General features: G+C 39.9%; 1 protein-coding gene across 1 annotated transcript in view; it reads right to left on the reverse strand.

Annotated features, from left to right (window-relative positions):
* LOC121700216 overlaps positions 1-14,038 on the reverse strand; it is a 1,725,899-nt gene that overhangs the window by 82,535 nt on the left and 1,629,326 nt on the right. The window contains 1 exon segment of the mRNA XM_042083025.1: positions 2,708-2,869. Coding sequence (XP_041938959.1) covers positions 2,708-2,869 — 162 coding nt within the window.

Consider the following 14,038-nt stretch of genomic DNA (forward strand, 5'->3'; position numbering starts at 1 on the left):
CGGCCTGTGAAAGGCTATTTAGCATCGCAGGACTTGTCTTCAGTCCAAGAAGAGTAAGACTGAATCAGGCCCGGGGTGGGTAATCGGGAGAATTCACGGTGAGCCGCTTCACTTTTGGGCTGGTCGAGGAAAAAAATATTGACATTGGTCACGTCTATCTTTTCTTAAAGTAGGACATGTTCCGCATTCTGTGCATGACACCAATGCAATGACTCGTGAGGGAGTTCTCCCCTCTCAAAAAGAGTTGGTTGGGTCCATAGCCCGTTTTTTCCAAAAAGTTTTCTCAGATACGAATAGCCGAGCCGGCCCTACAGTAGACACAAGCGTCAGGAAGGATGGATGGTAGAAAGAGGCCAGGAGAGACTGAGCAGCAGATCAACCAGTCGACCACTGAAAATGATGAGCCCGAAATTAGTGATGAGGAGGCCATGACTACAGGGACAAGTAGAGAGGATAAATTAAAGTTATTTAATGTAAGAAAGAGCAATTATCCTACATGATAAACCTATATGCCTTGTTTGCTCAGAAGAGGGTGTAGTAGGCTAAAGGAGTAGGCTAAATCACCAAACAACAATATAGCCTACCCATGCAAAAAACATGTAGCCTAAACATTAGTTCAATATGCCTCTTTGTGGAAGCGTGGGATAGGCTACATTTCAAAGGCTTTCTTTCTTTCTTTCTGTTTTTGTTAACTTGTGGAATAGTGGAATATTTTTTTTGTTAACTTCTCAGTTGAAGTGAATTATTATATAACCTTTGTTGAACCATGGTACTAATAAAAACTACAGGATAGTAAGAGCTGAAATGTTGCTTCATTTATCCAATTTCCACCACTATGGAAAACGTGGGCCGGTCTCGGGCCTGAAACTCCCGGGCACTGAATTCTGGCAACTTTGAAAACCAGCTTCTTTTGAAAATTAACAGACACCTTTTCAGTTTCAACTAATGACTGGCATATTAGTAGCTGCTGGACATAGGTGGCATGTGTGTGTGTGTGTGAGAGTGAGATGGTGACCTGGGGAGTAAGCCCTAGAAATGCATATACCACGGCAAAATGTTCTCCCTACCAGCAGGTCTTTTTTTTTTCATTTTTACCTGAAGTTCATACAAAAGTGACATTTCTGTTTCTGTTTTTTTCTTTGATGTCAGCTCTAAAAATATGCTGTTTGTTCTTTGAACTTAAGAGAATTCTGCCTGAAAAGTCCTAGAAAAGAATGTGATTTTGATTTGATGAGTGAGATTAAGAAGATAAGGGAACCCTGAATATGCTTTATGCTTTACTATAAGAAAGCCAAAATAAAGTTCACAATAAAAGTTCAAAATAAAACCGCTTGCTTTTTACTTTTTACTTTTACTTCAAATACTTAAGTACATTAAATATCAGAAAATTACTTTTGATACTTAAGTACAGTATATATCAGATACTTTAAGACTTTTACTTAAGTAATATTCTAAAAGGTAACTTTCACTTCTACCAAAGTCTTTTTTAGTACAATATTTGTACTTTTACTCAAGTATTGCTTTATAGTACTTTATACAACACTGCTAGGTAGTAGGCCCTACAGCCTGAGACATTCACAATAATAAAAAGCCTTCTGCATTTTTGTATTGCTTTTCCCTCCATTGTACCGAACTCGTACCGAACCATGATGTTTGAACCGAGGTATGAACCAAACTGTGAATTCTGTGTACTAGGCCTGTCACTTTTGTGAAAAAATCCTGTTTTTGAGACATAAGTGTTCATTGAATCGATTGTAAAATCGATTTTCCATATGTGAAGACATTTCCATTTTCAGATTTTTGAGACATAAGTGTTCATTGAATCGTTTGTAAAATCGATTTTCCATGTCTGAAGACGTTTCCATTTTCAACGGCAAATATAGGCCTATCCACGGACAACTAACAGGCATTAGGATGAATGTAAAGAGGGCACTTGAAGACGCAGAAGCCAGCAATATTTCTGATGATTTATTGCCGTGAAGTTTCGTGCACAATGAGAAACAGGAGTGCAACATTTACAATAAGCAGAGTGGACTGCCATAACATCAGCGAAAAACATTACTGCAGACTTCAACGTTGCGGTGTTTATTAGGCGATTAGAAATGTCAAACAAATTTCGCCTATATAGGAACTGCACAGTTTGCATACTGCTTTGTCCTTCTCCATAGTTTGATCTATCCAAAACCTGAAGTGCTTCCATATTGAACTCCTCAAGTTATTAGGGCTTATCACTCGTCTCTCTCATGTCGCACAGGTGGATCGCCTTTTCCTCCATTTTTTGGCAAAACACCAGCAGCACAGCAGCCGATTGAAACAGCTGTTTCCGTTGCGTAAAATTGGTGGGAATTTTCTTTTTAGCTTTTGCAATGCCTACTGCACTTTCAGAATTCTTTATTTTCTTTTTTGCTTGTTTGTGAGTTTTGTTACATCTATCTTTTTTATTTGTTTAATTCATTTAAAATGAATAGTGTACATATTTGGTCAAAATTGATTCCCTATTTTAGTTTTCGAAACTTGTGTTTTTTCGATTTTCGAACGTAAAATGACAGCCCTACTGTGTACCGTTCCACCCCTAACACACACACACACACACACACACATTTTAAGGGTTATGACATACAAGCACACACACACACACACACACATATGTATCTCACTCAGTCATCACAGGGCTCTCCCCACACCACACCGATTTGTTCAGACTCACACTACTGTTTCCAGTTTGCAGTGGGGATTCTTGAGGAGCTCTGAGAGATGCTGAACTCCTGCATCATGAAGCTCATTCTCACTCAGGTCCAGCTCCATTAAATTGCAGTTTGATCTGGCAGCTGAAGCAATCACAGCACAGCTCTTCTCTGTGAGTGAACAACCATTTAGCCTGGAGAAAAATAAGACAGACATATCTGATTATTATTCTCAAACACGGTACGTCTACCTATACACCACACTCACACGATATTAATGGCAGAGAATAAGACACCATCAGATGGACACGCACACAAACACACAGCAACACCATTATGCATGTTCAACTCAGTAATCGGTAGCTTCCAGTAGCCTAAAGTCCACTCCAAACTTTATAGATCCATTTATTTATTCATACTAAATTTAGTGCTGAATAAATAAATGGATCTATAAAGTTTGGAGTGGACTTTAGGCTACTGGAAGCTACCGATTACTGAGTTGAACATGCATAATGATGTTGCTATTTCATGTATTTTGCATAATGTTGTTTCTGTATTGCTGTATTGCTATTACATGTAGTTTACATAATGCTGTTTGTAAAAAAGCACAACTTTCAAAGTAATGAGAGATTTAGGCCTAGTGCCTTGCATGTGCTGATTGCCACCTATGGGTACACCCTGCCTGGTTAAGGCTGGTGTCTGATTACTAGACCTATATGGTCATGCCTCTACATCTCAATAGGCCATGAGATCAAAACGTTGCCTTTTTAGAATACATAACGTACTTCTTGGAGCCCATATACAGTGTGCAGACCATCACCTTCTCTCTTACTGTTGCAAAACTCACATCATCAACATCACCACAATCACAAAAAATAGGATCACAACTCATTACTAGAGTGGCATTTGGGATGGCAGGATATAGTCATTATTGAGGTCACTTTCAGTAGATCAGCCCCTGGTCTGCACACATAATGTCCCAGATTACAGGTTTACTTACAGTGCTGATGTGATGACTGAAACCAGCCTCTCAAGAACTTCATCTGGACTGAGGAGTTCAGTCTGATCAGTCTCTGGTGTCTTTATGTACTTCTGCAGGTCAAACTCATCCAGCTGCTCCTCTGGAATCTTAAACTTAAATCTCCTAGTCTTCCACTTTCCTGGTATGAGCATGACTATTGACAGAGTTTTTGAGTTCCTGTCAATGTCTTCCACAACAGCATGGTAATTCAGCTCAGTCAGACAGTAGAACAGGTTGATCATTCTGTCTAAATTAAGTTGATCTCTGATCTTCTGTTTGACATACTGGACTGTTTCCCCATAACTCTCTGGTTGACTTCTTGTCTGTGGCAGTAGGTGCATTAAGAGCTTCTGATTGGACTCCAGTGAGAGGCCCAAAAGGAAGCGGAGGAAAAGGTCCAGGTGACCATTCTTACTCTGTAAGGCCAGGTCCACTGCAGTCTTGTGTAGGTCATTCACTGTCTCAGCTCCAAACAGAGTAGAGAGCTGAGAGGTTGGCTGCAGGTCAGGCATGATTCTTTTTTTGTTTCTGAAGCAGAGGAACACATATAAAGCTGCAAGAAACTCTTGAATGGTCAGATGCACAAAGCTGAACACCTTCCCCTGGAACAGCCCAGACTCCTCTCTGAAGATCTGAGTACACACTCCTGAGTACACTGATGCTTCTGTGACATCAATGCCACACTCTCTCAGGTCTTCCTCATAGAAGATCAGATTGTCCTTCTCCAGCTGTTGGAAAGCCAGTTTCCCCAGTTTGAAAATAATCTCTTCATCTGTCTCTGTGTACTTCTCTTTTTTGATGCATGTCTGAATGATTAGGAAGAGAGTGTACATTTGAGTTAGTGTTCTTGGCATTTCTGAATCTGACTCTACAACAGTGGCTGTAATCCAGCAGAAGATTGGAATGTGGCACATGATGTAGAGGCTCCTGGATGATTTCAGGTGTGTGATGGTTCTGAGGGCCAGGTTCTCATTATTGATTATCTTCCTGAAGTACTCCTCTTTCTGTCGGTCATTGAATCCCCTTATTTCTGTCACCTGGTCCACATACAGAGAAGGGATTTGATTGGCTGCTGCTGGTCGGGTGGTGATCCAGAAGAGAGCAGAGGGAAGCAGTTTCCTCGTGATGAGGTTTGTCAGCAGCACATCCACTGAGACTGCCTCGGTCACATCACAACATATAAGGTTGGAACTGAAATCTAGAGGAAGTCGACACTCATCCAGACCATCAAAGATGAACATGATTCTGTGCTCTGAACTGAAGATTTTTGAATCTTTTATCTCTGGGAAGAAGTGCTGAAGAAGCTCCACCAGACTGAGTTTCTTCTCCTTCATCAGGTTCAGCTCTCGGAAAGGAAGAGGAAATATGAAGTGGACATCCTGATTGTTTTTTCCTTCAGCCCAGTCCAGGATGACCTTCTGCACTGAGAATGTTTTCCCAATGCCAGCCACTCCCTTTGTCAGCAATGTTCTGATGGGTTTGACTTGTCCCAATAAGGGCTTAAAAAGGTCACTGCATTTGATTGCTCTGCCTTGTGCTCCTTTTCTCCAGGATGCTCTCTCTATCTGTCTGACCTCATGTTCATCATTGACCCATCCTCTTTCCCCTTCTGTTATGTAGAGCTCTGTGTAGATCTCCTGGAGGAGTTTGGTTTCTCCCTGATTAAGTACTACCACAGCCAGATACTTAAACCTGTCCTTCAGTGAAGATCGGATTGGGTCACTGATCTCCTCTATCCAGCTGGATCAATGACAGAATTAGACCTCTAAAACATCACAACTTTACACATACTAGATTCAAAATGTATATGAATTAATTAATATCTGTTGTTTTCTAACCTATTAAAAAGGTTAAACGCTAAGCTAAAGCTCATACAGTTATGTAATTTTCTCAATAGGAACAGAATGTGAACATGCAGGCTTTAATAGTTGGTAGGCTATAATACACACTGACAGACATGGAGATATGGTTTATGGGGGAGACAGTAATGTGTATTTGACTCATATACTCAATGTTAAGATATAGGGTGAATGCACCTCTAAGAAGAGCCTCAATGAAAAATCAAATCAGGACAACAGGGTTTTTTATTTGTTTCTGCAGTACACTACACTATGCTGTACACTATGCTGTAAAAATCACACAGTGAGTGGTAAGATTTTAGCCTATTTGAAGCAACAGTATATATTAGAGTAGCCAAGACAGCATGTTGGTGCATCTCTTCATTTCCCAACATAATGATAATGGGTGATTCCTGTTTTGGATGTCCCAATGTTTTCCTTACTCTTATTTTTTGATCAAATTAGACAAATATTTATAAAAATCAGTTGTATTATGTATTAAATAGTTTTATATTTGAAGCGTTTGGTTTCAAAACGCTATATCTCTATTTTAAAAAACATTAATAAGTCATGTTATTTTATTGTGTATTTCAGGTAATATCAAGGACAGTTAGGGCCCTATCATGACATTCTAAAGCGCATCGTCACTCGTCAAATGCTCACTCAAATTTAGTAGGATGTCCAGTCCACATTGGGAGGGGTTTTGATATCAAAAGTCGAACACATGGGTGTTAGTTAGAAAATGGGCAACCTGTTCTCCAACTCCACTACTCTCAACACTGGGACCCCACAGGAGTGTGTCCTCTCTCCTATGCTCTATTCTCTCTACACCAATCACTGTGTGTCCCATTCTGACAAAGGGTGTGTGTCCCATTCTACATAAGGGTGACATGTAACCGTCATAACAATGACATGACACGTCATGCACATTAATATGAATAAATCATTATAACAACTTCACATTTTCCATGTGTGTTTGTGAGAGAGTCAAGCAGAATCTAGGATGGTCATTGGTGTGAATGATACTGATACTGAATGATACTGAATACTGATGACGTCAAGGTGGTGGCCCCCAAATCAAATACATTTTTTAAAATGTATCTAAGAAGTATCGAAATCGCAATTTTTGACTTGGTATCGGTATCGAAACATTAATTTTGGTATTGTGACAACACTAGTGCTTCGTAGTATACTGTACCCCACTGACTAAAAGTCGCAGGATTAGTCAAACTATGAAAAAAAGTGTGACTTATAGTAAGGAAAATACAGTATTCTCCTTCAGAATTGGAATAGTTGAATAACAAACCCAAGACTTCATCACACGTGAACTTTTTTTCAACATTTGGTGTTTTTCTGCTTCAATTTGTGCAAAACTATGGCCCGCATCGCTTCCACGTCATTACAAAGAAATGTGCGTCTTCTTTGTGTTTCTCGTGTGTAATACAAGTACTTCCTGAAAACTTTGTGCATCGGATTTGGGCTTGAATCGAAGCTCTGGATGTCTGCCAACGAGTGGTGGAGAAGTACAAATGGGATCTATCGTCTGCTTTAATCAGTGACGTTGTTTGTCGCAATTTTGAACCTTTGGCACTTAGAGGGTTAGTTGAACATTGTTGTTTTTGGCACATACTGCTTTCCATACTTAATATGTTTTGTCCTCCATAAAGACTGACCTGTCAGAGTCAGATGAAGACAAGGCTCTGATCCTGTTCTTCTTTTTCCCATCTATATCAGAGTACATCAACACACACACACACACACACACACACACACACACACACACACACACACACTTGGTTATTTTATCTGGAATTATTAAAACACCATCAAAATATCCACAGAGACAGTTATGTTTCACATGGCAATACAAACAATGTGCTAATACATAAATAAAAAAGTGTACATATTAAGGGTAGAGATAAAACTGCCAAACATAACCTACCTATGACTGCTGACACAGAACAGTATTTGGCAAATTGAGAGTCCATATATTTAGAGTCCATATATTATTTAGTCCAGCGATTTGTAATCTTTTGAAAGAGTTTGAAGGCTACCATAAAAGAACAATCTTTTTTTTTGTTATAACCACATAATGTTACAGCATGTTAATAGTTGGTATTTTAATATTTCCTCTGAGAAGCACAGGTCCACACGAGTCAAAGCAGCAACCTCCTTCCAAAATTAGAAGGCATTTCCTTGACAACTACAATGGGGTATTTGGGAAATCTCTAAGAGCAATTCTTAAAATATCTGCACTGTAACTGAGTTGACAAACCAGTTAATTTGTAATTTGTCTTGGTGGTGAGTATTCTGTTTTGTTCTGAATCGTTTCACAGTTCTTTTTCTGCAATGTTTTAAAAATGCAATTTTGGCATGTACATAATACATAATACACATAATACACACACTCTGAAATAAAAGGTGATACAGTGCACTGTATTAGGCCCGTGGTGGCTAGTTTTAATGTAAGAGCCATAGATATCTATAGTTATTCCATTCCTTAGTTGAATTTCCCATTGTCCTGCGTTCTTTAGAATGTGTATTAACCATATTTTATTTGCACACCTATAAAGTAGATCCAATTTGTTCGCCACATCACACTTTTTAATTTGTATATTAATTCGCCGAACTCATTGTGAAGGTTAAATGAACGGTCACGTTGTATCTGAGCTGTAAAATACACATTCAGAATATAGTCAACATTTAGCATATGATGGAGGTGTTTTTTTAGCTAGTTGAATGCAGTAGGCTAAGTCAATTAGGGATGTTTCAAAGCTAAAGTTCATCATAATCCTGGGATATGCCCGCTTGACAACAGAAAAGAGAGAACTAACGATATAACTAACGCTGTATGAACGATTGGCCTTTGGCCATAGCAAGAACGATTAACTCCGCTGCACATCGGGACTGTTTTACAACCTCAAACCTGCATTCATTTCTGTTAACTGAACACTGTGTCGTCCATTATCCCTTACGCAGATACCGCATTGAACTCTAGAGCGTATGTCAGTGGTGCAGCCATATTGCTGAGGGTAACTCATGCAGTAAATCACTGGGGCCAATGGATAAACCGTTGTCTCTGAATGGAAATTATCGGAAAAAAGTGTGGGCTTTGAACAAATCGTAGCGCCTTCTAGATATATGGGGATGGCCTTGTACATGTAAAATCGCACAAATGTTGTATTTGGCAGTTTTATATAGAATTGTAGAGAACACGTTTGGAGTTTGAGGTCTTATCTCTTTCCTATTAATATGTTGTCAAATGCGGTCATTTGAATACTGGTTGTCAAAAACCTTGCTGTAGTGAAATGGTAACATTTGAAGTGGCCTAATCTAACAGCCATCATGATTCATCTCCTATTTTAAACAATTAAAACGGCCAAAAGTCATAGCTTTTTTTCCATAAAACTGGTACATGTAAAATATTTCAATAAAGCAGAAAGCTGTTTTTTTTTTATAGAAAAAATATTTATTTTCCTTCATATAATTAGTGCTATTTTGTTGGTTTTCTTCATGTAGTTTATCAACCTTCAACTATGAAATAACATTTATGCCTATTGTTTGAAATATTTATTTTAATGACTTTATAGCCCAAAACTCCTTAAGCTCAATCATTTACTCTCCATTCATTTACTGGCGAGTGTTGCTACCAATATGGCGGCTATGTTTACTCCTCCTACTAGAACTCAACGGACAATACGGCACCTACGTACGCATCTACGACTTAGACATTCACTATTCCAGCTAATCAATATGCTTCCGCAGGAGCATGGAAGGGAGGGAAGTCAAGTGATTCATTAGGCCCAGGCTATTCAATTGATGGCCCACAGGCTGGACTCTGAGGTAATTTCTGCTGACCCTTTAAAAAATTGTCATCTCTAGCAGGGGCGTAGATTTGCGTGGGGACCAAAGGACGTGTCCACACCAATGTCAAATTACGGCTGAAATGTCCCCACCAGTATTCAGGTTGAAATGGGGGAAAAAGCGCTCACATGCACTACACAAAGAGTTAAATCATTTTTCACTTCAGTGCTGCGGATCATCTCGTACAGATCTTGTAATGTGCAGTAGGGTAAATTACGCTGATTGGAAGTTACATAACTACCACTGAGCCGCAGTCTCCTGCGCAGCATGGCGCAGCGCTTCAGCTTCACTTCACTACAAGGCATATGAAGTGCGTCCAAATTCACCCATTCTTCTCTGTTGAACTCCTCGAGATTTAGGCTACTCATCCAATGTGTCACATGATAGAGCCTTTTCTCAGCTTTTAAACGGTGCTAGCCACTATTTTCTGTGATCAACAGTTCACGAGAAAAATAACTTCAAGAGATTTAATAATTATTCTCTGCGCCCATCACCAAATCCATTTGTCTCGGTGGAATATCGTAGGCCTACACACTCTTCACGCAACACATGGCAAACCATATATCAGAATAAACAGCAGACCTTACCGAACACAAAGGTGTAATGCATTCCCGTATAGTTAGCTGTTCCAGAGTAATCTGGTTTTGAAATAAATTGTAGCAAAATTCAACATGGTCTTTCGGCTTTAAGCATTTATTAAAACTGAGCTGTGCTTACATCGCCTAGATATCTGTAATTATTAGAATCAGAGAATATACCGGCAGCTCACAGTGTCTTTTCACAAAATGCTAAGCATGCATGTATTTAAGTTTCTTAAAACTGAGCTGTGCTTAAATTGGTCAATGCATGATTTCATAACAGACCAAATAGAAAATAAAGGTTAAATGTTAAATAAAGCCTATTTATCTGTACATATTAAAATCAGATTATGTAGGCTATAGTTAGATCAAGTTGGACAGTAGCACATTTTAATCATGGATAGTAGTTGGACAGTAGCACATTTTAATCATTATATATCTATAGTGGCTGGTGAAAGAATTGAGTGGCTTTTTTTCGCGGGGGGGGGGGGGGGGGGGGGTTAGTGGGTAGTGTCCCCACCAAAGCTCGGACCAAACCTACGCCCTTGATCTCTAGTACTTATCGACCGATTTACCGGCCGCCGATATTTGCATTTTTTTATGTGCATCGGCATCGGCCAATACGTGGCTGCTGCGTTTTTACAGACAGGCGTCCACAGGCAGCTCTGTGTTGCTGCAGTTCACGTGCAGACCATGCACTGCCCCTCCCCCACTAGCAGAGTGCTGGAAGCCTGCTCTTCAAGACAACGGCACGTTTTAAACTTTCAAAGCATCTTTTAACTGTTTGACTTAGCTGAAATATTGCCATACGCTGTGGAAAGACATTGCTCTATATGTGCTTGCAACTATAGCTAAGCAAGTTTGTGGGTCCAAATGGAAAACGTGAATACTTCGTCTAGAAAAATGCTTGCTATTGTATTTAGGGAGCTGCAAATAGCTAATTGCAGCCTTACATTGTACAAGTTTGGTCTGTTTTCACAGTTGGTGACTAAATTTCCAAAGTCGACAGAAATCATGGGAGTTTTAGTGGAATCGCAGCACGCTCCCGTCAAGTAGATCATTTAGGGCCTGTCCCAATACCTCCCCTACCCCTAGATTTTTGCCCTAACCCTCGTTTTTGCGCGTGCACGTGTAGGGCTAGGGTGTCCCATTACTTTAGGGAGCAAGGGGAAGTGCTATTTTCCCCTTAAAATCAACCCTCAAAATATAGCCAGGACCGATGCAGGCTTAAAACGAAGTGGGAGATGAAATTACCCAGGATACCGTGCGAGCTCAGCGAGCCGACCAAATTTTTCAGATATTTTTGCAAATAAGCATATTAAAATTTCGAAATATGTTGGAATATGTTAGTTTGATGCACATGGCCTGTTGAGTTTTGAACACTAATGTTAGAAAATATCTCACAAAGCTATAGACGATGTTCATGATATCTGCCGAGTGCTTTGAGAGAGTCTGCCCATCAAATAACGTTATATATCTGATCTGGGTAGTTTCGTCAATATTTAGGATGTGTGTTCTGGTGTTTACACTAATATCTTTGTTGATTAACCAGACGTAGATAAACCAGCACAGCCCACACAACAATGACCGCTGGAACGGGCATGTTCCTGAATGAAAATAGAAGCAGCAAGCTACTACCACACGTCGGCGCTGCGCATGATGTAGGTGAGCACGTTCGCTACACTAATTTGCATATAGTGGTGTCCCAATTCATAGGGAAAGTTCTTCACCCCCACTTCCCTTGTTGAGGGGGCTTTAATTTTGAGGGCAATCAAAACCAAGTGGAAGTTTTAAGGGAGGAAAAATGGGACGGGCCCTTAGTGTAAGGTGCCAATCTTAGCGGTTTTAAGTCAGTCGGAGTCTGTCTTTTTCTAGTTTTGCCGTAACGACAATATCAGACATGTTTGATATTATCGCAAGTCTTTTTAGTCGTGGCTCATGCAAATAGTGACGTGAACAATATTAAAACCAATTGTGACCTCTCTCGAACACCAAACAAGAAGGGGAAAAGTAGGCGACAGCTGTAGTCTATATGATTATTTGTTATTTAATTTCTTATAAATTATTAGTCGGCTATTCCACGTGACACTATATCTGTTAGGGATGTCACACATGAAACAATGTTGCAAAAATATGGAAAAATTACTTTGATATGAGTAGGCTATCATATGAGTTCCTGTTGATGTAGTGCACGATGGAAATAATTTAAAGGAATCTAGTAGCAGTCTTGTAAATAGTGACCCTGCATGTTCCCTAGTTGTTGCAAAATCATAGTCTGTGACTAGTCGGTGACTCAACAACTCTTATCACTTGTCTTTAGATGTGAGGGTCTGAGACTGTAGTCTTTCAAAAATCTTTTCCAAATCTTTGCAAAGTCTTTCAGTGTAAGGAGGGCATAAGTTGTAGGATATCTGTATGCATACAGTAGTTGTTAGGAACACTGGTCATAGGATTAATGTCGACGTGGTTCTGTGGCATTTGTGGGAGTTTTATTCAGCGACCACCTGGCTGAGGTTTGGACACGTATGGTGTGTGTTTGTTTGTGTGTGTGTGTGTGTGTGTGTGTGTGTGTGTGTGTGTGTGTGTGTGTGTGTGTGTGTGTGTGTGTGTGTGTGTGTGTGTGTCTCTCTCTCCCTCTCTCCCTACTTGGAGCTGGGCGGACTTGCCTTCACAGTGATATCAGAGTGCAGCCCTTTACAGAAAGAATAACAAATTAACGCTGATCATTCGCATTTCGTAGTGACATTTGACCCAGTGCATTCTGGCTATAGTGACTGAAGGAGGCAGATGAGAAAGCACTGCTTTCAATTAAACATTTAGCCTACGTTTTTTTTTCTTTTTCTTTTTTAAAACACCCAGACCACTTCTATTTCTGCAGTAAGGAATTTCCGTTGCCTGCAATAGGAGTTTGTCAAGTCAGAAGTATCACCTCAATGCAAAGCAGTCCAGAGGTACGAGTTAGCACACCTCTTGACGATAACAATGCTAGCCGCCAGCCTTGTCAAGTTAATTTTGCTAGCCTATGCTTAGCCTACCCTATGACTGACTAACTAACCGACGAACTCCCTTAATAAATCGACTACATTTGTTGCACACTTGAAACAAAATATCTTCAAAAGTATGTTGAAGGTGGTTACATGTATTTCGATTCCTATAACTTCACACATTACATTTAAGGTTTGCACTTGTAGGCTATGTTAGTGTTACCATCACCTTCAAAATCTAACTGATGCATTAGCCTAGACCTGTGGCTGAAATATTTCCAAAACACAAATACAACAAAATGACCACAATCAATCGGTTGGCAGCTGCAGATGTTATGCACTTAAAAAATACAATGAACAATGAGATACGTTGTTGCTGTTGTACTTTATTATATTGTTATATGTGATAACTTTTTCAAGCTATAGGCTATAAGCTGTGGGATATATGTAGGGTTGGGTATCGTTTGGGTTTTATCCGATACCGGTGGTAAATAAATACTTTTAAAACGGTGCAGGTGCCAAAACGGTGCCTGGACCGTACTTTGTTTTTACAATAGAATTCCCAAACCTATGGTCGAATACATGAATTGCATTTTTGATCGATAAAAAATCTGAGCATGAAATTGAACTATATATAAGTATATATGCTCTTTTGTCTCTGCTTTTATCCAAATCCGTGAATTAGTGAAACACACACAGCACACAGTGTACACACAGTGAGGTGAAGCACACACTAATCCCGGCGCAGTGAGCTGCCTGCATCAACAGCGGCACTCGGGGAGCAGTGAGGGGTTAGGTGCCTTGCTCAAGGGCACTTCAGCCGCTTTCTACTGGTCGGGGTTCAAACCTGCAACCCTCCGGTTACAGGTCCGAAGTGCTAACCTGTAGGCCACGACTGCCCCAGAAGTTTATTTAGTTTATTATCAATATCTGTAATTGTATTGCTTCTAGGCATAATTCTAATTCGCTTTAAATATTAAAACAGCTTGCATGGATGCACACACAATGGCAAGAAGCCTAATCAATTCCTCTGCTTTCAAGTTTATCCAGTGCAGATGACTTGCCATAT

This window comes from Alosa sapidissima, chromosome 24, assembly GCF_018492685.1.
Source record: "Alosa sapidissima isolate fAloSap1 chromosome 24, fAloSap1.pri, whole genome shotgun sequence".
Lineage (NCBI taxonomy): Eukaryota > Metazoa > Chordata > Actinopteri > Clupeiformes > Clupeidae > Alosa > Alosa sapidissima.